Genomic DNA, 22525 nt, shown 5'->3' on the forward strand with positions numbered 1-22525 from the left:
CCAAAGGAAAGTAAAGGAGGGCCTTCTTCGTCAATCTACTTTGGCTTTGCTCGGTATTTTCATTGCCTTATCCTCGAACCTTCTTTCCTTAACTTCATTGTATTTCAATTTTCTGTTGCTTATCTTCTGCAGAAGCTGCCGACATTCCTGCTAGTCCTGGAGGCAAGCTCCCTGATAATTCTTCTGCGGATGCTCTATCCATGGCCATTGAGTCTGGTGATCTTGTTCGTGCTCTTCTGCAGAAGAACAAGGCGGTTATGTCGAGGCTCCATGCCATGATCTTCCCAAAGGCCGATAAAGAGAAATCACTGGAGCAGTTGACGGATGCTTTCACCGTCGACACCGAGGCTACTATCGAGGTATTCAAACGTACCTCGCGTGCCTACGATGCTCTCCTTGCCTTCCAGCTTATGATGGGGTATGGCTTTAAGGCTGACATGGAGATGATGATGAAGGAGCTGCCGAAGGATCAGGACTTTTCAAAGCGTCAGCGCGTAAATGCACGCTGCAGCTTCTTGAATTGGTTTTAGCTAACAAGTCTTCTACTGGGAAAGCTGGCCCAAGTTTATTGACTCAGACCCAGGCTTCTTAATTTTATTTTTGCATTTTCTGTAATCTTCACCGTTTGATTTGAACAATGCCTTTAAAAAGGCCCTTTGTAATGATTTCCGTACTGGCAGTGTTCCCAGTATCTTCTTGTTTTAATCGCAATGTTCCTGGTCTTGGAATGTATGCTCCCGATAGGAGTAAGATCAATTGATATTATATATACTCCTTGACACACTAAATGGTGTATCTTGTAGGTGGCTCTTGTACCTTCCTTTGCCGAAGGTTCTTCGACTAATGATTCTGAAAATGATCGGCTCTAGCGTATGAAGATGCGTATTCTTCGATTGGAACAAGACATGCGTGGCCTCCATGCCATGGCTGCTATTATAAAGAAGAAGGGCGAACTGGCCATTGATGCAGAACGTTATGCAATGAATGAATTGCACAAGGCAATAGAAAGCTTGAACTATAAGTGCTTGTTTCTTCTTTAGTTTCCTTGATGCCGCCAAGAGTCTCTTTCGGCTGCTGCGGTTGCCTTGTCTCGTAGAATTTCTGTATTTCAATGAATTGGCGACAATCTCTAAGCAGATGACTTGACTTCTTAACATTATCCTTAGGATCGATATACGCATGCAGGTAACAAGGAGCATTTAGCTGCTCAGCAAAAGGTAATTCTGGGACCCTTGGAGGTCGCTCCTTGTAGTTGCCGTGATTTTCTCCTGCACTGGTTGTTATCTCGAAGATCGTCACGCCTGTCATCGTACCGATCGTCTCGTCGGTCGGAATATCCAGCGGCCACAATGTTAGTATCATCGTATCCGCGGTCTTTCCTCTTCTTGCGACGGTCTCGTCGATGACCCGAATCATGCCTCGGCTGATCATCATCTTCATCATCATTGCGTGGACGCGGTTTTCTGACGTGATCTTCTCCATCAGCCCAGCTATTGGCAATCTCCATCAGTTTGGTGATAGTTTTTGGCTTCTTACGACCAAGTTCTTCGATATATGACTCTTGTCGAATGCCGTCACTGAAGGTGTCGATTGCTCTATCAACAGAAACATCTTTGGCAACATTTAAAAGTTTGGTAAAGCGCCTGATGTATGTGCGCATAGATTCCTTCGGTTTCTGCTGACAATGACGTAATTCTTCGATTCCGAGCGGCCTTTTGTATGTTGCTTGAAAATTTTAACGAAAGCATCAACCAAATCGTCCCAGGACATAATAGATCCTTTCGGCAGGCCTCTCAACCATGCCCGTGTCGAATCTTTCAAGTAAAGCTGCAAGCACTGCATTGCTGCTATTTGATTTCCCTTGTGTAACATCACTGTTTGAAGGTAATCATCTATCCAAGACCTCGGCTTCTGCTGACCATCAAACTTGGCTGCATCAGTGCGAGTAGGTTTGAATCTCTTTGGTGGCATTGCCTCTCGAATCTTGTAACTTAAGCAATCGTCTCCTCGCAGCTCGCCATCGTATTCCTGAGTTTCCTCGGAATCATCGCTATCATATCCTTCCCTTGCAGCACATTGACGTCGAGCTTTGTCGGTTCTGCTTTGCGTGATGTTATCACGGGCGTCCTTCGAGCGATGCCTGGACCCGCTGCCTTGATGTACAGTTTTCTCCTTCCTAGGGGCGAGTTTATCTCCAAGGATCGCGAGGCTTTCTAGGGCACCTCGATGAGCTTGCGCCACAGGACCATCAGCTGTCAGCTGATGGTTAATTAAATAGGCTGCAAGGTTGGCAGTTGCGCCTTCGACAGTTTTTGGCCTGAGCATGCCTGCGGTGTCCAAGGTCATAAAGAAGTTAGACAAGTTTGAAGTTATCTCCCTTTCATATCTTCTTCGGAAAGTCGTGGCATCCTTGGTCGATGTCTTCCTGAACCTTGGTTGCTTCGAGAGGCGCTACCATGTGACATCCTACGTCGCTCACTGGATTGATCAGCTGCAAGTTTGCGTCGCTCGAGATTGGCCTGCTCATTTGACAATCCCTCTCGATTCCTTTCCAGGATAGTATGGTAAGCATTAAGAATTCCTGCCGAAGTTCTAGAAGGAAACCGAGTATTATTGGTTATAGCAGCGCGTGAAATTTCCCACTCTTCCTCAGTAATAGTATAGTCGCTATTATCGTTACTGGTGCTGTTCTCACCATTGTGACGCCTGCTGGCACGTGGGGTGCACTCTCCTTCGTCTCCGTTGACTGGGTTGAGTATAGCATAGATTTGATGGTGCGCCACCTTCCATGTAGCTGTCCTGACGATGCTGTCGATACTTTCTTCACCCTAAGAGTATTGGCACTGTAGACGAACGACGTGTCATCTGAGCCCAATCCATGCCTACTATCGCAGTGGAGGCAATAGTAAGATGTTAAATCGGATGACATAGAGTCATCGAATCCCACGGACATAGATGACGTTGAACGGCGCGGAGTCGATGGTGATGAAGACGGTGTCGATGTCGATGATGCAATTGACAGTTCGACCGGGACTGGAGTCGATGCAATGGATCCTGCTGCCGCTGATAGTGGAGCCCTTGCTGTGTTGGAGACGAACGGATCGAGCAATCGAAGGATGCCCTCGGTGTTGATGCAGTAGTGGATGCTCCCGAACGCCATCCAGCCCGCCTTGTAGGCCTGAAAAGATCGGACGAGACGAGTCGCTGTGCGGAGTAAACTCGAAGGACCCGAATCGAATCGAGTTCCCAGAGCTTGGTGAAGAAGGGGCCGACGAGAGTGTCGGTGATGATGATGGAGTCGTGGATGACATGACTGAAGCAGCTGATGACGAGCCTTGCGCCAACAAGGTTCCCACAGACGGCGCCAATGGTCGAGGGTACTCCTCGGTAATGCCCACCTTTTGGGGCTTAGGGTTGACAGAATCATGCAGGCTGACACGAGACATCGGATACCAAACAAACGGGGAGAGAGATTTACCCAGGTTCTCGGCAGACCCTCTTCTGGCCCTTATATTGTGAGCCAGGTCTCGAGAGTTCTGTCCGGGTTCGACTAGGTTACAAAGAGTTCTACATCTAAACTTTCCTTGTTCTTCGTCTTCTTGTCTTGTTCATCAAGTATATTTCTTCGGAACCGACTTAGCGGCCCACCTTGGTCGGTGGATGATCTTCATGGGCCCCTGGTTGGGTCGTAAGAGGTAACATAATATGGGTTACCCGAAGGGTAATGCCCACATCACCGCTGCTCCAAGTCATGAATCACCAAGCCAAATCCTCATCGCCCCAAAGATTGGAACCTCCATTGCTAGTCCTCAGATCTCGGCCTTCATGTCTCTGCCAGCACTATGGAACGAGAACGTGCCACATGATATTAACAGCCAGTAGAGCTTCTAAGCGCTCCCTTTGAAACCAAAAGGCCAAAGTAAAACACGGGTGCGCACGACCGAATCCCACCCGATCCAGCAGTCTCCAGGCATGAATCGCCCATAGAAGATCGCCAGTGGAGCCTTCCGGAACCTGTCACTCTAGCCAGATCAATGGGGACACAACTCCGGTAGATCATCATCTTGACACAAGTTGGGATCTTAGGACCGCCACCATTATTCTGGCCGAAACCAGCAGCCCCCCACGCCGCCGTCGACTCCCGATGACCGGAGAGATCGGGTTGACCCCTTGCGGCTCGGACGAGCCTAGGGATCAGACCGCACGACGCGATCCCGCCGCCAGAACTTGGCCACGCGCCTGCAGCACAGGATCGGCCAGCGCCGCCACAGGCTGAGGTCGCGCCGCCACCTCCAGCGAGCAGCGCTGTACGTCCTCCCCCTCCGCGCCTCCCTCCAGCGACGGCGACGGCAGGGGCCGGGGACGGAGATCAGAGCCGCCACGCTCTCGGGATCTGGGGGGCCTCCGGAGCCGCTCTCGCCCCAGCGACCCGGGAGGAGCGGTTTATGGGTATCAGGGTATGTTAATTTATACCTTTCAGCTTGCCACACACGGTTGTGTCCTTATTTTTATCATAGGCGCGGGATCGTGTTGTATCGATTTTGTATAGGGATACTAAAAAGATGCCACGATAGTCGATATGTATTGGGAATTTGGGATACATGTAAGATTCTATCAGATTTACACACCGTCACGTTACGTACCATGGTGATGCTCCTACAGTAGCCTATTTTTAGAGCAAAATTCCACAAACCATGCAAACATGGGTCTTCTCTTGGAGATGCTCTAAGGCTATGTTTTGCATCGCAATGGACTACAATAATTAATAATTCGTTTGGTTCAGCTGTTTCTGCATATATTTACCGAACAGCATTCCATTGGTTGTCCTGGCAACTAAAATTACCATGCAATCCTCTCAAAAAAAAAACTATATACAATGCAAACCTTTACAAACTGGAAAGAGAACCGACAATTTTTTACAAACGGATACTCCATAGGGCAAACCTTTATTAACTGGGAAGAGAACCTTGACAAACTGGAGTAGTAAAAATGATGTACTCCGGAAAAGTCCGGTTGCACGTGAACCCTAGTTGGAAATGCATTTTCGAAATGTGAAAAAATTCTGAAATAAAAATATCCGAGTACGTACGCATGTTTCATGTGTGCGTAGAAAGTTTTCGCGGAGAAACAACTTTTTTATTTCAGAATCTAAAAAAGACAAAATACGTCACATATATACTGCTATATAGCCCTACAAAATTTCACTTTTTTGTCGAGACAAAATAAAATGTCTTTTCGTCACGAAACTCATGCCCAGGGCACATATTTGAGATCATCTGGGAAATCATTTTGTGTTTCGATTTTTGAAACATGTTTTAACATCACAAACGGAACTTTTCAAAAAGTGGGTTCACATGCCCCCCATGTTCTCCTATAAAATTTGGACAAAGTTAAAACAAGTTTCATGGGACATAGAGAGTACATTTTCTTCATAATATGCTATACTAGGTTCCGTTCTTCATCTGCACACTTCATAGGGCAAGAAACGATCGCACATAGATCGTAATGATAAATTAAACCACATGGATTTTGCGAAGACCTTCACAGTAATCAACAGTTTGGGCAAAATACACAAGTTATTACCTGTCCTTGGGTATTGTGGTTTTACTCAAAATCACATTTCACTTAGAATAATACATAATATTCTTCCTGAACAAGTCATTCTTTCTACATTACAACATCTGGCGCAGGGGATGTGGCCTTTTTCTTCTTTCTTCTACAACACAATGTAACCAATGGATATCCGCAAAACAAAGAAACAAAAGGGGGCAAGTAAAATATAGCATATCATCAGTCCACTGTAAAATGAATGCGCCCTCCAGAACACAAATCTGGAGAGATACAAAGCACGGAGGCAGGCGGCCGTGGTTACTATGACAGTGTAGGGAAGAGGAAAGCTCTTAATCTTCCGCGCTGTGAGCTGGGGCTTCTGTATCAGCTGCATGATCGGCAGCCAGCCTTTCCTCAAGAACCCTCTCACCACGCTCCCTGTCACAATGAAAGTTTAGTTGGTGAGGTTGGAAAAATATTTTCTGCGATGCCGTGATATCGAGTTTTCTTTCTCAAACTACAACCATTTTGTGGATTCACACAGAATTAGTTTTGTGGGTAAACAATACCTTCTTCTAGATGCCTTGGTAGGATCAGTAACTGGGAGGGCCAATTCTGAAGGCTTAGAACTCCCACACAACATCCGGTGGAACGCATTAGCAACTGGGTCTGTGACTGGTCTACAATGATCATACATAAAAAGATGATTTCAAAAGTGGGATAGTAAAACAGTATTTGCAGCAAAGTATAACGGCATTAAGAATTACCGCATGGCATCTGGGAACAAGCTCGGGAAGGAGAAGTCATCACTTGCATCACCCTTAAGTCCCGTCAGTGGGTTCCTTTGGAAGTATCTCAGGTAAAGCCAGCTAACGTACATCCCAGACAATAAAGTCGGCAGGAAGTTGATGGAATCAGGCACGATGAAGGCCATGATAGTTGAGAAGCACATGACAAAAAATGGCATCCACTGCAGCAGGAAGGACATCGCAAAGACACGGAAAACTCCACATCAACAAATTTGTAACTTGCCACGAAAGAAGTATGAACTGATACATTTACAAGCCTTATAAATTGAACTGTGCTAGTAGTTCATCGATGTACCTTAGCCTTTATTTTCCAGAAAAAGCACATTGGAAGCTCAAGGTGTGGTAACAGTTGCTTTAGGGCTACCAGAAAGCCAGCAAGGGCACCATGGAAGCCAGAAAGTGGCGTGACACTACACGATATGAGATAGCAAGGTTAGCTAGCTAGTTATTATAATGTGCAATATTCCAGCCAGCAGTCTCGTTTCCTGAGGAAGTAATATACTATTATGTAGTAAGCCCAAACAATCAGAGTACGAAAGTGTTCTAAATACCATCAAGGGTATATAATAGAAGAGTAATAGTGTGAGGACAGTGCATTCTCTGATTGTTTGCTAATAGCAAGAATAGAGCTGGCATGCTTGCTAAACGGAGTAATAGGCACATGAATAGAGCTGCAGCGCTTGCTAAATGGTAATAAGTCAACATGCTAACAGGTTGGTGTTTACAACTTACAGGAAGCTCTCCTTTCCGGTGACATAGTACAGTGCAACAGCAATGCAGAATGCAAGGACACCACAGATGGAGTTAATCAAGATAATGAACTTCAAGAACTCCTTGCGGCCCCAGGTTGGTTCAATATCCTTCCCACAGAAGAGAAGCCCAAGAGAACTTCCAATAGCCTACAAAAGCAAATGCAAAATTTATAAGATTAGGATTTCAGGACAGAGCACCCAAAAGTTGTTGCCGAACTTTTATACCACGGTGTCATTCAATTCTAAATTACGCTAATCCAAAGTAACAACTAAATAATGCTTTCGAATCTATCCAATTTTGCTTCAGCTATAATGGTTTTATTTGGAATATAATAGTACTGGGACAGCTAGTAGAGGTGTCATAAGTTCCCATTTCCTAGCCATGACAGAGTAATCGAAATTAAATGGGGAGAGATCTAACTAGCTCACCCCTGGAAGCACTTGCTCGATGTACCCAGCTGTGAATACGGTCCATACATAGGGAATTGTCCTGCAAGATGCAGAAAACGAAATTCAGTGATCTAGTACTCCACCTCAGCAATCCCTCTACAATGAAATTCAGAGAACGTTACTTGGCGGGGACGATGGCGAGGTAGTCTATGGAGGTGGGCACGAAGTGGAGCAGCGCGTAGCCGCCGAGGAGCACGACGACGAGGCCCTTGCAGGTCTTGGTGAACTCCTTCCCGGGAACCTGCATGCGCGCGCGCCAAGAAGAAGCACCGGTAAGCATGAGCAGATCTGAGACGCAAATGAGCTGCTCTGCTCTGCAAGCGAGGCGGCCGGATCGAAGTCTGCATTGGTCAACGCTCCGAGATCCCAAGATTATCGGCTCAGATCTCGCAATTCGCGAGAAACTGGCCCGTGCGAGAGCTTCGCCGGGAATGGCGGAGCAAACCGCCAGATCTCTCGTAGCAAGGCAAGATCCAACGAACATCAACAACTAGGATCCGGACATGGTTGGCGAGCAAGCTCAACTCGTCCACCCCCATGCACAGAACAGAGCAAGAAGATGCAGAGAGCAAGAAGAGCAGCAGAGCAAAGGTGGTTACCACGCCGGTGGCAGCTCCAGCTCCGGCGGCGTCTGCCGCGGCGCCGTGGGTCTCGGCCGTCGGGTCCTGCAGCGGCTGGCTCTCCATCATCACTAGCTCCTCAGATCTTGCCTGCCTCCCACCTCTCCTCGCCTACTTGGTTTAGTAGGAGGGGAATGGCGAACGGGGGAGGTTGTTGGGGGTCAAAGCCTCAGCAGCTCGGGAGAAGAAGTGGCTCACTGCCTGCCCGTCGCCTTCCGACCACCAAACGCTAATCAGCACACGCTTCCTCCACTCTCTTAATTAATTAACACGTTTTATCTCGTTAATCTCGCCGACCTTTCCTTGCAAACAAAGTCAGCATGTCAACCGCTGTCTACAGCAACCATAATTTGACGGGATTGGTTTAAATCCCAAACATCCAGTTTTCAAAATCGGTTTTGCTGCTAAATCTTTGTAATTCCAGGTCATAAATCTGAACGAACCACCTCGTTGAAGCACGCATATATGTGAACGTGACAATGGTACTGTTTTGCTAGGGTGAAGGATGAAGACAATGTTAGAGTAGGAAGATGATCTGCCAAATCAAGTTCCACACAATGTTGTCATCGATAAAAATCTGTGAATTCATGTTGTTGGCAACGATGGTCGTCAATAAAGCCGTGGATGACCGAGAGATCAATGTTAATTTCAGCAGCCATAACGAAATCTCATCCGTTACTCAGATGCGTCGATCGTGTTACAACTAAAGATGCTCGAAAGAGAACTCACGAGTAAAAACTTGTAGGATAGTAGAAATTATTGAAGAGAAGGTTGTGAAACCTCAAAGCATCTAACGAGAGGGAATATGAGAATCAGGTCTGCTACCCATCTCGCGTCTCTCCCGAGGGGAGACCAGGAAACCCCTCCCAGGCTCCCACTCTCCCCCTCCTTCCCCGTCATCACTAGAGAGCGATGCCGCTAAGCCTGGCCGGCAGGGTGGGGTTGTGGGGTCTCCTCTTCCCCCAGGCAAGGTGGAATATGCCTATGATGGTTCCATAGGGCATGGGAGTGGCGCGTCCGCTACAGATGGTATGGTGGCATATCTGGGTAGATCAACCACTGTAGCACGAGATGGAGGCGACGAGGTCGACTGGTGAGAGCCATGCTCCGATGCTATTGGAGTCGATGATGGTGGCACGTCCTCGTGAGTCCTTACTTTGTTGGAGGTGTCATTGTTGCGATAACAGCTCCGACCAAGATGTTCCCGGGGCTCCCTAGATCTGGGTCTCTCGAATCAGACAATGGCGAGAGTTTCTCTGTCGCTCTCCCTCTTGGGAGCTTCGTTTTCTAACACGTGATGCCTAGAGGGGTATATTGGTGGAGTGGTGTTTCATCTACCGTGGCAACGGTGGTGTGTGCTTGATGATGGATGCGTGCAAGGCGGTGATGTAGTCTGCCGGCGTTGAAGACATGCCTAGGAAGGTCAATTACTTAATCCCTGTCCTAAAGTTGGGTCAGCGAAAGATGGCGACATCGACTTCCCGAGCGTTTGCAAGGTGCGCGATGAGGGTGTTGGGTAGTTTGGTGAGGCCTCCGATTTTAAGATGATGTGTTTTGGTGTGAGGTCAGGACGCATGGCCCCGACATGTCCACCCCCTTCATCAAGTTGTAGGTGTTGCGGCAGCTATCACTAGTGTAGTGTCTTCGAGTTAATATTTTTGTATTTTTTGTAAGAGTATTGAATAATCTAAATAAAAAATATTATGTGCATCAACGTGCATTCCAAAAAAGAGGGAATATGAGCTAGAGGCGTTAAATGACAAATGCAAGTCGGAGAAGCCGACATGGATCCCTTTGATGTAGTTATCTCAGTCATACTGTAACTTCCGATCACTAAGTGGTTGTTTGGATAGAGAATATTAGCGACCAGTTTTCAGAAAACAAGTTTTACGCACATTTTTAGGAAAATCGGTTTTAGGGATTATTCTGTTAAGAATCAGTTTAAGGAAAACCATGTTTGGATTCCAAAAGTCTGAAGCAGGCTTATATGATTCCTTAATTAGATGCATATTCCACGTGCTTCTTGAAGCTCTGTTTTTCCAGAATGGTCTTGCGCTCGATGCCCACATGCCCTTGCACGTCATGGCGGTAGCCGCCGGGGTGCGTATATACCACCGGAGCAGGCTACCTCGTTGACGAACATGGATGGTAAGCTAGATCAGCCGAATCGGCTAACCTCTGTCTTCGTGAGTTTCCCAGAAGCTGCAAGGTCCACGCCGCGCACCTGAATTCGCCGGCCGGCGAGTCGTCAGTTGTGCAAGATGGCGGAAACGAGTCCCGCGAGCAGTGGTGTGGGGATTCGCGGTGAGCGGCCGGCGCCGGTTCCCAAGCCGGCGAGCAGCGTCTTCGACGTAATCCAGGAGGATGATGCGGCCAAGACCTACTCCGCCGTCCGCCGACGTCCAAGTCTTTGTGGAGGAATCAACGGGAAGAGAGAAGGCAGTTGGGAACTTGGAATCGCGTTTTCACAAAAACGTCAAATAGTCGTTTTTGCCAAAACGCATTTTCCTGGTTTTATGGAAACTAATTTTTGCTAATCCGCGCTTTATTTGCTCCAGCCAAACAAGATTTTAGACGGTTATTCTGTTAACCGAGTTTATGGAAAATCAGTTCTCTACAAACTTGATATCCAAACAAGGCCTAAGAGGCACACAAGCACACCCGATCCGAGTGGGCAGGGTATGGGTAACTATTTTCACCCATGTATCTTACCAATGGGCGACCCAATTAGTCGTGGACATGTATGGGCACAAACTTGTACCCATCGGTCGCCTGATTAGCTGACAGGTGGGTCCTCGCCGTCGACCTGTTAGGTAATCATCTAGCTATATTGTAAATTGCTTTGATGCATAACAATTATTTCCTTATTGTGTGTTATTTTCTATATTTGTATTAGGGGATTGTAATTCTACCCTCTTTGCACAGTTCATTCTGTTCTTGATGATGAAGAAGTGCCAATGGTAACATCCTCTACATCTATACTTATACATTGCATGGTTGTAAGTAATTCTTGGACTCATTCTTATATATTGTGTACTTGTAACTTTTAGGATGAAAAGGCTCCAGTATTAATCGAAGAATAAACAAAGTGAGGATAAGCTAGTAAGTTGGGCGCTAGGCTTTGTCTACTAGCTAGCTTGCTGGCTGCTGGTCGCTGCTCTCTGTTGGCGTTGGTTTCCTCAGCGGTTTACTGGACGCTCAAGTTTATTTGTGCAAGCATGCTTGAGCTAGATTATTAGTGTTTATGTAAGACTTCTTATTTGTGTGATTGTGGCCTTCTAGGTTGCTACTTATATTTTTACGAATAGAATCCTGATATTAAAAAAAATATTGAACAATACAAACCACCTCAACAAAAACAAAAATTACAATAAAATTCTTGAGATGTCCTTCGTCTAATCGTCTTCAACCTCTTGAAAGTATCGACGGCTCGGCGCCACTGTGGCTTCTCCCTGAGCCAGCCTGACGTTGTTGGGTACGAGCCGGAAGTCGCTAAACGGTTCAAGAAGACCACATCCGTCCAGGAGACGAAAAAGAAGCTCCGTGGTGATCCGGAGATCCCCACATCCAGAAGTTCTCGAGAATCAACACTTAAATATGCCACTATTTGTTCTTAGAAATCTGAAAGTGTTACTATGTCGTGTCTTGTCTGCAGACCCGACCGGTGCCCCGTCGAGTCAGGTTACCCATCAAGTTTGGGCATGTGTCACATGTTAGACCCATGGGAAGAGACCCTTACCCATTTGTTAATTGGGCATGGGTCTAGGAGAGTTCGACCCAATCAAGCCTGGACCATTGCCGACATGAGCAGGCACCACGTTTCATGGGGGTGGACCCCACTTGTCAGTTACTCAAAGGAAGGGTTTTTTTTTTGAACAAACTCAAATGTAGGTTAGGCTACACCATGGAGAAAAGCCGGTTTAGTGTTCTCCCAATTCAAGTGTTCCTTGATACTAGTTTCATTTGTATTGGGCAGATATATTCCAACCCATACTATGTAGTTTAGAAAAATGCTGGTTTAAAAGAGATAGCAAAACTTATTTCACGTGAACTAGGATTTTATTGGACCATTACAACTTGCAATTCAACCGGAAGTTTGAGTCAAGAATATATTATACCAGGGTAGTTTGGGTTGATCACTTGATATGATTTCATTTTGGCATATGAGTTCAAGAGCATTCTTTCACTCTCTTACAAAGCTTCTTTCACTCTCTTACAAAGTTATATATTTTAAGGGATCATCTTTTAGCTAGAGAAGTTAAATTTCTCTTTGTTCAATGTCTCTCCTCTATCTAAGTAAAAAATCTGACATAACGATCATAAGGGAATGCTCACGTCCTTCACTGTACACGCCCTAATTAACCATGGAAGGAAGATGAAATTTTCTACTCCGTATTTGGTCACGGCGGATGGCGGCTGGAGATGGAGCTGCTCACAGCGGCCGCTGCGCGTGGTCGCGGCGGCCCCTCCGACGGTGAGTAGAGTGGCAGACGGCCGCCGGAGGTGGAGCTGCTCGCGATGGCTGGTGGAGGCGCCGATGAGCTCATGGAGGGCGCCGGCGAGCTAGTGGAGGGCTCCGGCGAGCTAGTGGAGGGCTCCGGCGAGCTGATGCAGGGGTGCCGGCGAGCGTGCAGCGTGGATCGCAGCCGGATTTCAAAGTGTAAAGGGGTTTTCTGTAAAATGGTCAACAGTTCAAAAAAATTCTCCCCCGTGTAGCTTTTTTCGGGACGGAGGGAGTATTTGGAAACGAATTAAGATGGAGGTTCAGCGAGAGTTGGCCATGCGTAGCTCTCCTGATCCTAACCATGCACACTTTTTCCCACACATCTGTGGTTTGATGAAGCATGCCTCCCACCAAAAAAGAATCGTTTCGTATGACTTTTTTTAAAGCGGCAAACTGAGCAGAGAGTTGCCTTTATCTTCTTAATCACATCTTAGGTACAGACCAAAACGATGTTCTCTGGTAGCGAATCATCCCGAGGTTCAGAGAGATGGTTCAGTAAAATTGTTTCAGAAAACACAAACAAAACTGTGCGTACGTGCAGCTGTAAGGAAAACGAATATTACAAACAAAGGTTGTTTCTCAGATTTTTAATGAGCTGAAAATGTAAGCTACTTAAACCTTTCTTAGATGAAACATCATTAAACCTGGACGAACTACTATCAATTTGCTTGTGAACAGCAAGAGTGGAACTTACAAAACATTTACTCAGCGAGGAACCAACATGAATTATTTATTCATTCATATTCAAACAATTACAATCGGATTGATGAATACAACCTTGCCAACTCGTACACCAACACTCATGCCCAATTGGCAATCGCAATTCCTGCAACAAAGTTCATAGCAAATTACTGCAGTCGGTTGATGAACTCCTGCATCTGACTGAAGACTAGCAAATTACTGCAGTTGGTTGATGAACTCTTTATTCATTCATATTCACATTATCTCCGCTAATCTCCACTAAAACTGTAGTACCAAACAAGACTTAAGGAGGTGTAAAAGGTATACCAGATACCAAAAACAGGTAGACAACAATCAGAACTAGTGTATAACCATCAGAACGATAACAATTAGCAAAGCAAAGCACTCTTTGTTCAACCTCCACATCAATCTAAGGAATAAATTGTGTTCACAACGTGGAATAAGTAATTGACTTCAGAAACTCGTATAAAAAGCTAGGAAACATCTTTCTAATATTAACCGTCCAAAAAGAAAAAAAGAACAACCAGTGGTTACAGGACATTCGAATAACTTATCCACTGATTAATATAAAAGGATGCAAAACATGGTTCAGGAGGTTTCATGCTGGCTAGTATAAAGTGAATGCAAACTATAATCCAGGAGATTATATCATATTAGTGAATTAGTATGTATGAGAATTGTTCCCTCGTGGGAGGTAAAATTTGAATCTAAGGCATTGGCATGCCAAATATTTTTGAAGCTTAATGAGAAATTCAGATATAGGGCGTACGAAATGCGGAGAGAGTTTTTCGACCTTCACAGAAATCACAGACTTTTTCTACAAGTTTCGGTCAGTTAGCGTGGCTGGAGTTGGCCTTGTCCGGCCCAGGATATGTATCCTGGACGCAGCAGAGCGAGTTGGCGGCACTTCCTATAGGGGGTGATATACACCGACTGGTCGGTGCGGTGCACCCACCGCACATCCTCCCCAGCCTGTGGGCCGGCCTAGTAATATTTTTTTTCATTTCTGTTTTCTTTTTGCGTTCGATTTTAAATTCGTTCAAAATTTGGAAATCGTCCATAGTTCAAAAATTGTTCAGAATTAAAAATTTGTTCAAATTTCGAAATTCGTTCAAATTTTAAAAATCGTTCGAAATTTTAAATTTGTTCAAATTTTAAAATTCTTCCAAAATTTGGAAATTCGTTCAAATTTAAAAATCGTTCAAATTTAAAAATCGTTCAAAATTCAAAATTTATTCAAATTTCAAAATTCGTTCAAGATTCAAAATTTGTTCAAATTTTATCATACTTGAACATTTTTCAAATTTGATAATTTTCGAAAATATTTTTAAACAGAAAAAACGAGAGAACAAAAAGGAAACACTGAAAAAGAAAACAGAAAAAAATAAAAAAAAAATAAAAAAAGAAAAAAAAAAGAAAAAAAATAGAAAACAGAAAAGGAAAGGAAAAGAAAAGGAAGAAAAAACCGTAAAAATCACCTAACCGGGCCGGCCCACGCGGGGGTGTGCGGCGCGGTGCAGGCACCGACCTGGTCGGCATATAGGAACTCCTCTTCCAATACGCCACACAGGTTGGCCGATGCTAGGCGCCGCACACCCCCGCACAGTATATGGGCCTTGTCCATTGATCACGGGTCTTGTTTTTCCGTCCAGGATTTGCAGTTTTCTATCCGTATTTTTTTGTTCTTTCCGGTCTTTCTGGTTTTTTATATGGATTTTTGAGTTTTTAAAAAATATTTATCCCTGAAAATTGTTCAGATTCAAAAAATGTTCAAGTTTTTTAAAAATATTTAAATTCAATAAATGTCCAAATAAAAAATATTCAAATTTTGAGTTAAATTATATTTTTGTTCACACTTGAAAAATTATTAGATTAAAAAATTAACGAAATTCAAAAATGTTAAAATTCAAAAAATGTTAAAATAAAAAAAATCACTTTTGAAAAAGTTGAGAGTCGAAAACTGTTCAAAATGTTTAGATTTCAGGGAAAAGACAGGTTTTGAAAAAAAAAATCAGATTTATTTTCTAGAAAATATTCAAATTTTCAAAAATGCAAAAAAAAAAAACAGAAAAGGAAGAACGAAACAAGAAGAGAGGTATCAGGCCGGCCCAATACCCCAGCCGGGGGTGTGCGGCAGACCATAACCGCCGACCTGGTCGGGTCATAGCACCCCCTAGGGGTGTAAATGGTACGGATAATTTCCGCTCGGAGTTTGGTGTTCGCATCAGTATCCGTTTTTGAGGATATGATATGCAGTTTTAGAAATCCGTTGGATATGGATGCGGATGTAGATAGTGGTCAAGCGGATGTCCGATGGATACGGTAGCAGATATGGTATTGATACTATCCGATGGATACGGATTATCCGCCATTTTTTGCGGATTATCCGAGGTCCACAAAGAGGATAATTCGATAAAATTTGTCCAAACCTAACTGTTCAAATAATATAGTTGAAAGAATGAGATGTCGCCTAGAGGGGGTGCATAGGGGTTTGCCTAGAGGGGGTGCTCGGGCTAAAGAGGAGGGTCAAGTTGGAAGCCTCATTCCACATTTAATCGAGGGAGGGGTATCAGTTTTGCAGTACGCCGATGATACCATTTTGTTTATGGAACACGATTTAGCTAAGGTCGTTAATATGAAACTCATTCTTTGTATTTTTGAGAAATTATTCTGTCTTAAAATTAACTTCCATAAGAGCGAGTTGTTTTGCTTTGGTGAAGCTACAGAAACATCAATGTAAGAACATCTTTGGGTGTACATCTAGGACTTTACCATTTCGATATTTAGGGATTCCTATTCATTATCGGAGACTTCGTAATTCTGAATGGAATCCGATGGAGAACCGTTTTGCCTCAAAATTAGGATGCTGGAAGGGCAAGATGTTGTCATATGGGGATCACATGGTGCTTGTAAACTCTGTACTTACGAGCCTACCTATGTTTATGTTATCATTCTTAGAAATTCCTAAAGGGGTGCGAAAGAGACTTGATTATTATCGTTCTCGTTTTTTCTGGCAAGAGGATGACGATAAGAAAAAATATAGATTAACTAGATCGAATATACTATGCATGCCAAAAGACCAAGGGGGGCTAGGAATTGAGGTGCTCGAACTGAAAAACATGTGTCTATTAAGTAAATGGCTTTTTAAATTGCTACACGAAGAAGGGATGTGGCAACAACTGCTTCGTAATAAATATATCAAAAACAAAACATTGGCTCAGGTAGAGGCTAAACCTACAGATTCACCTTTTTGGAAGGGGCTTATGCGGGTTAAACCAGATTTCTTTAAGAGAGGGAGGTTCAAAGTTGGTAATGGGCTGAAGGTGCGGTTTTGGGAGGACACTTGGCTAGGAGATTATCTTTTATCTTTACAATATTCGTCATTATATAATATTGTCCAACGAAAAAATGTGTTGGTTTCTACGGTATTGGCACAACAACCGCTGAATATTGGTTTTAGAAGAACTTTCAATGATTATAATATAATTTGTGGTTACACATATGCCAGCGGCTTATGTCTATTCACTTATCTAATGAACCTGAAAATTTTGTTTGTAATCTAAATGAATCTGGTGCATTCTCTGTTAAATCTATGTACCTTGATTTTATGAATGGTCATACTACATTTTTGCGGAAATACCTTTGGAAGATTAAGGTTCCTCTAAAAATTAAGATTTTCATGTGATTTCTAAGTAATAGAGTGTTGCTAAGAAAAAATAGACAGGGTGTCATTGTCCTTCTGCAGGGAAGAAAAAATGGACAGGGTGTCAAAAATGTTGTTTTTGTAATAATAATGAAACTGTTGATCATCTGTTTCATCATTGTCCTTTTGCAAAAATTGTTTGGCGGATGATATTTTTTACATATAATATTCCACCTCCTTCTAATATAACTAATATGTTTGGTAATTGGCTAAATGGAGTGAATAAGAATGATAAAGCTTATATTCGGATTGGTATTTCGGCAATTTGTTGGTCGATTTGGACTAGCCGGAATGATATTATCTTTAATAAACAAAAGGGACCAATTTTTTTGCAGGTTATTCTTCGTGCTGCGCATTGGCTACAGCTATGGGCATACCTACTCCTGGAGGACCAGCGGGATACTATGGTTACTGGATGAAACCGGCTGCTGGATGTCACGCTATTTCCAGGCTACTGGATGGCGGCACACTAGTCGAATTCTAGATGGATAGTTCTTGTCTACTCCCTCCGTGCAGAAATATAAGACGTTTAACGATCGGTTCCGACCAGGTGAAAAAGGGAAAAAAGACGATGCTACCCTCCCAGATCTGAATCGGTACCCACCTAGTTCCCCAGATTTCAATCGGTACACGCCTCGATCGCCCTCCGCCTCCTCCGCCCTCGCCCTCGCCGGCGATACCACCTCCAGCCCCAGCAGCTCCTCCTCCGGCCCCAATTACTCCTCCGTCCCCAACTACTCCTCCGTCCCTACACCTCCGACCCAGGCAGCTCCTCGCCCAAGTGCTCCTGGAGGAAGATCTCCGGCCGCCCAAGTGCTCCTGGAGGAAGATCTCCAGCCGCCCAAGTGCTCCTGGATCTCCGGCCCATGTAGCTCCTCGCCCAGGTGATCCTGGAGGATGATCTCCTCCCGCCCGGGAAGCTCCTCGCCCAGGTGATCCTGGAGGACGAGATCCCCTCGCCTAGGTGGCCCTCGCTTCTTCGTCGACCACCGGCGCCCAGGTTCTTCCTCACCCATCACCTGGATGTCTAGGTGCTCCTCGTACAGAGAGCAGCAGCTGCACAAGTCAGAACAAATGTTGAACAAAGAGAGCAGCAACAACACATCACAGCAGCAGCATCCACATACCTAAACAAAGAGCAGCACCACCAATCATATCAGTATGGTGTAGTCATCAAGCCACCATTGCATCCAGCATCACATGACCGTGGTTCATCAGGGTCACACTACAACTGATGACAAGAGATTAGCAATATACTCCAGTTAAGAGATATGAATGTAAAACCAGCAGGAGTACAAGTGAAAATGAGAGATACTGAGCCACAATATCTCCAGTTAGACTAAATAAAATAATGAGTAACCTTGCTACAGACATATGTTCAGAAAAGCAACAACAAAATGCAAGATCAAACAGCTGACAGTTTTAATACAAATGCCAGAAAGTTGTGCAAACAATGGAAAATAAAGTGCCTGAAACAAAAGTATAGGAAGGTTTCTGTAAACAATGCACTTAAGTAAACAATGGAACAACACAAGTAAAGCTCTGTAGATGCATAAGTGTCTAAATGGCATTAGATATTCAGATCCTTACAGGCTCTATCTCCCCTACTATGGCAGAGCGTGCTCCGTCTCTTCTCCCCGCTCATATCAGCGCCGCCACATCCACTTCTCCAGTTTCCACCACGGCTATTGCAATAAACTAGTTAGGCAGGCCTCACCAAGTAAGTTTGTGGACAATTCATCTAGGCGAATTTCAAGTCCATCCCCTGTAATCATCTAGGAAACTTCTCAGAATTAGAATCGGCAAGAAATTACTTTGTTATGCTGTATTCATCATTGACACAGTCCACTGACAGGCGTAGGAAATGATACACCCAAGATTTTGAATCGGTACCTTCCTATATTTAGAATCGGTCTTCCCAGATTGAACTGAAATGTATGTTTCAGACTTCCACGTTCTAATTCTGAACCATTATGCTACAGTCATAGCTCTAGCCATATTCTAGCACAGAAATTCAAGAAATAACTCAGTCATACAAGCAGGCATTGGTAGCCTGTCATCACTAGGTAAAATTCGAGTACTAACTGGCAAAGTCTGGCACTAAGAAACACATGGAAAATATATATAAGTTTGCACTTGCTTCTTCATCTTTTTCTCCTACACCTTAATCTTGTAGCAACGGCAGTGGTAGAGGCTTCCTCTCAATCCATGTTCATTACTGCCAGATGGAGATTGTGCGGACTGATCATGTATTAGCTGAGCAAGATTATGGGAGCATTCCAAATGGTTCACAAGGTTACGGATTCCTTAACAAGTTATACTGATACAATTAAGCAGTAGCAACTACTGATGCTAAAGAATTGTCATTAGCAACTTCAGACAAGTTTCAGGTGTTGTGGAGTAACATGCAGTAAAAATTGTGACAGCAACAGGGATACTGAGATCCTCCTGCAAATGAAGATTACTAGGCCAACATCATGAAACCTAGCATAGTGGAGCAGGAGTTGCTCATTCAATTATCCCTTAGATCAGTAAAATTACTCAACACATACAGCTAAATCTGAACCTAACCACCAGGCAAAGGGACACTCTGATGCCATTGATACAAGACCTTGGATGCAACTTAAGCCATATAGCAAGGTAGTTATCTGAAGCACGAATATTAGTGCTGGCCGCAGATTGGCAAACACGCCAAGCCTAACACTGATACAGAGCAACCTAGTCTCAGGCTTGAGGTGCAGATCAATGATTCTCACCCAAGCAAATGCAATACAGGCAAATGCAGATGAGTATTAGTAGATGATTTCACTCACCCTCCTATCGCTCCAAGGAGGATGGCGTCCAGGTAGGATAGTCCAGGTACCATTCACTACCTGCCTTGGGCGCTGAGTAATTTTATGATGGAGAAGCTGACCTTCTTGTAGATCTCGTGCAGCGCCTCCAGTTCTCCACCTCGTACCCCGGCGCCTGCAGCCTGCGGCAGCAGCCAGAGCCAGTCGAGCGCCGCATCAACAGCCTGCCTTGGAGCGCGTGTCGCGGTCGGCAGCCACGGGCCAAACAGGGGATAAGGAGGCGAAGCTCCGCGCCCAGGGGAGCGGTCGACGGCCGGCAGGAGGGAGCCGGCCTCCTTCTCTTACGCTTCCAGCCGCCTTCTCCTTTGCTGTCGTCGGATCTAGCCCCATCGGCCACGAATCGAGCGCCGCCGCTTAGTAATCTTGGGGCACCGGTAGAAAAAACTTATCTTGCTTGTCGTATGGAGAGATTGAGCGAGGCGGCTGGGGGTGGCAAGAGGTCGCGAGGGCGCGTCGTCTGGGGATCCGCGACCGCGTTGAGGGAGGGAGGGTGGTGGGGGGCGGCCGGCGTTGCAGGCGACGGTGGAGCACGGCGTCGTGGAGCGGGTGGAGAAGAGAGTGAGGGACGCGAGTGGAGCGGGTGGAGTGGACCGTGACGCGAGGGCAAGATGGGAAACTCGGAAAATTCCCATGCCTAAAAAATTTTGACCGTGAAACTCCCAACGTCTTATATTAAAAAACGGAGGGAGTACTTTCCATCGACATGTGTTTCGTTTCGCTTTCAAAGTTTATTTTGCTACTAGATGATGTAATAAGTACTTGACTTTGACATTTTTTAATAAATGGTTGTGTGCATTCGATTGAGGCAGAGGTCGGAGCTATGCTCCTATATATAAAAAAAAAAAAGATAACCTTCGTGGGTTGGAGGGAGTACTAGCCACGGTACCGTGGAGGTTTCGTGACAAATTTTGACAAATCTTAGATAAATTTGGGGCCCTCCCGCATCCGAGCCAGGGTAATCTAATCCGCCAGTTTCACTTTTCCGGGAAGTAATCTAATGGATCATGGCCAAGTAGTGGGCTTAACCACCCACCGACCAGTGTGGGAAACAAAAGAATATGACGAAGACGAAGAAGGCAGCTAGTCTCCTTCCCTCTGGTCAAGCAGCCCCAGCCGGCTATAAATTCGTCCCTTCATCACCCACCGTTCACCAGTCTCACCAAGCACCCACTCATCACACAGGTAACTAGCCCCACGCGCGATGATGTCAGACAGAGATCGAGCCGCGTATGAACGTGCGAGGGCCAACCATGCTGCAGGTTGGGACGCATACAGGCAAGGAGTGAACTCCTGCAGGGAGAACCAAGCGTCGGTTCTCAGGTTTCCCAAGCTAGCCTTTCCTTTGATTTTCCAAACTAGTAGCTTGAATCGCAAAATTGAGCTTCAGTGTCTGTCGTCGGCTAACAGTATGATGTATCATGCTGCGTGGAATGGGCGAACAGCGCTGTCAAGGCCGCCGTGGGCTGGGGAAGCGGTGCTCTGCGTGCCGCTGTGTTTGGAAGAAAAGATGAAAGCGTCCTGAGCCAGTTCGTGGAAGACATGAAGCTCAAGAAGGAGGCAGAAAGGAAGAAAGAAGCCGCCAAGAACAAGGAATAATGGAATCTTTGTGCATTGGGTCATCCGGGCCAAATGTGTTTTCCAATTCGGCTATGTGGCTGGCGTGTGGGCCGTGCGTTGACTCCTCTCGTAGATTCATCTACTAGCTACTTTGTTATCCACTCCACTTCCCAAATAGAAAAGCTATTTTACTACTAGTGAAGTACCCTTCCCTTAAATGTATGCTTTTGTAGATATATTTAAATGACTGGGATTAAGGATATAAGTGGAACGGGCCTGCGGGCGAGTCTGCCTCTCGCCTCGCTAGCAAAGCCCTTGTGAGAAGGAAAACGCTGCCCTTCCCCCGGGGGATAGCGCGTTCGCATCGTCCGCCTCCTAGGCGTGACGCGTGTCCTTCCATGCGCGATGCCAGCGACGGGTCAACATCACCTTATCTCCTCCGTGAGACCGTGACCCATCTCCTCCACACTCTTCTCCTTCCCCATTTTCTTCTCTCGCCTCCCAGCGCTCGCTCGCACAACCACGGCCACACGACGCCTCGTCTCTCCCGTGAGCACACCATGAATACTCCTCCAGCCTTCACCTCCACGAGCGCACCGCCCCGCCGCCGGCCACCATTTCCGCGAGCGTGCCGCCCCCAATCCGTCGTTCTTCCTCCTCCTCAGTGTGTTGCTGCGACTCTCGCCGCCAGCCATTACTGCAAGTCCCGCCGCCACTGCAAGTTGCGCCATGGACGCCGGAGGAGTGGGGCCGCGCAGCCTCTGATGGATTCGGGGCGGCGAAGGAGCTGCCATGCGCGATGCTGCGAGCGCCGGCGTTGGAGCTCCGAGCGGCGGCGGCGCCTGCTACAAAGGGCGTCGGCGTCTGCTACATGTGGAGGCGGCGGTTGCTACACAGGGCGCCGGCGTTCGCTACAACAGGTGTCGCCGGTTGCTACACAGGGCGCCGGCGCTCGCTACAACAGGCAGCGGCGGTTGCTACACAGGGTGCCGGCTTCCGCTACAACAGGCGGAGGCGGTTGCTACA

At 45.8% G+C, this 22525-nt stretch overlaps 1 protein-coding gene and 1 long non-coding RNA gene across 4 annotated transcripts; both read right to left on the reverse strand.

Annotated features, from left to right (window-relative positions):
* Nucleotides 1-5596: 5596 nt before the first annotated feature.
* LOC127331038 (rhomboid-like protein 19) lies at nucleotides 5597-8381 on the reverse strand. The gene is made up of 8 exons (XM_051357116.1): nucleotides 8161-8381; nucleotides 7684-7802; nucleotides 7541-7601; nucleotides 7092-7258; nucleotides 6655-6769; nucleotides 6318-6520; nucleotides 6120-6230; nucleotides 5597-5988 (listed from the first exon to the last, which is right to left on the reverse strand). Exons 1-8 carry the CDS (start codon nucleotides 8248-8250, stop codon nucleotides 5901-5903), a joined length of 954 nt encoding a protein of 317 aa, XP_051213076.1. The 5' UTR covers nucleotides 8251-8381; the 3' UTR covers nucleotides 5597-5900.
* Nucleotides 8382-17568: 9187 nt separating this feature from the next.
* On the reverse strand, nucleotides 17569-20559 carry LOC127331039 (uncharacterized). Of its 3 annotated transcripts, none has more exons than XR_007869544.2 (4): nucleotides 20005-20559; nucleotides 18681-19308; nucleotides 18218-18321; nucleotides 17569-18146 (listed from the first exon to the last, which is right to left on the reverse strand). It is a non-coding gene; the product is annotated as an uncharacterized lncRNA (long non-coding RNA). The 3 variants fall into 3 exon arrangements; XR_007869545.2 differs by having other exon boundaries at nucleotides 18681-18865; nucleotides 18984-20554; XR_007869543.2 differs by having other exon boundaries at nucleotides 18681-20550.
* Nucleotides 20560-22525: the final 1966 nt, after the last annotated feature.

Source organism: Lolium perenne, chromosome 2, assembly GCF_019359855.2.
Source record: "Lolium perenne isolate Kyuss_39 chromosome 2, Kyuss_2.0, whole genome shotgun sequence".
In the NCBI taxonomy this organism is placed as follows: domain Eukaryota; kingdom Viridiplantae; phylum Streptophyta; class Magnoliopsida; order Poales; family Poaceae; genus Lolium; species Lolium perenne.

Bases quoted from the DNA above. Each gene is read 5' to 3' on its own strand.
- LOC127331038 (XM_051357116.1), bottom strand. From the start codon at position 8,250: ATGATGGAGAGCCAGCCGCTGCAGGACCCGACGGCCGAGACCCACGGC. The intron at 7,803-8,160 runs GTAACCACCTTT...GCGCGCATGCAG, and splicing joins CTGGAGCTGCCACCGGCGTG to GTTCCCGGGAAGGAGTTCAC. The intron at 7,259-7,540 runs GTGAGCTAGTTA...TTGCTTTTGTAG, and splicing joins TCGAGCAAGTGCTTCCAGGG to GCTATTGGAAGTTCTCTTGG.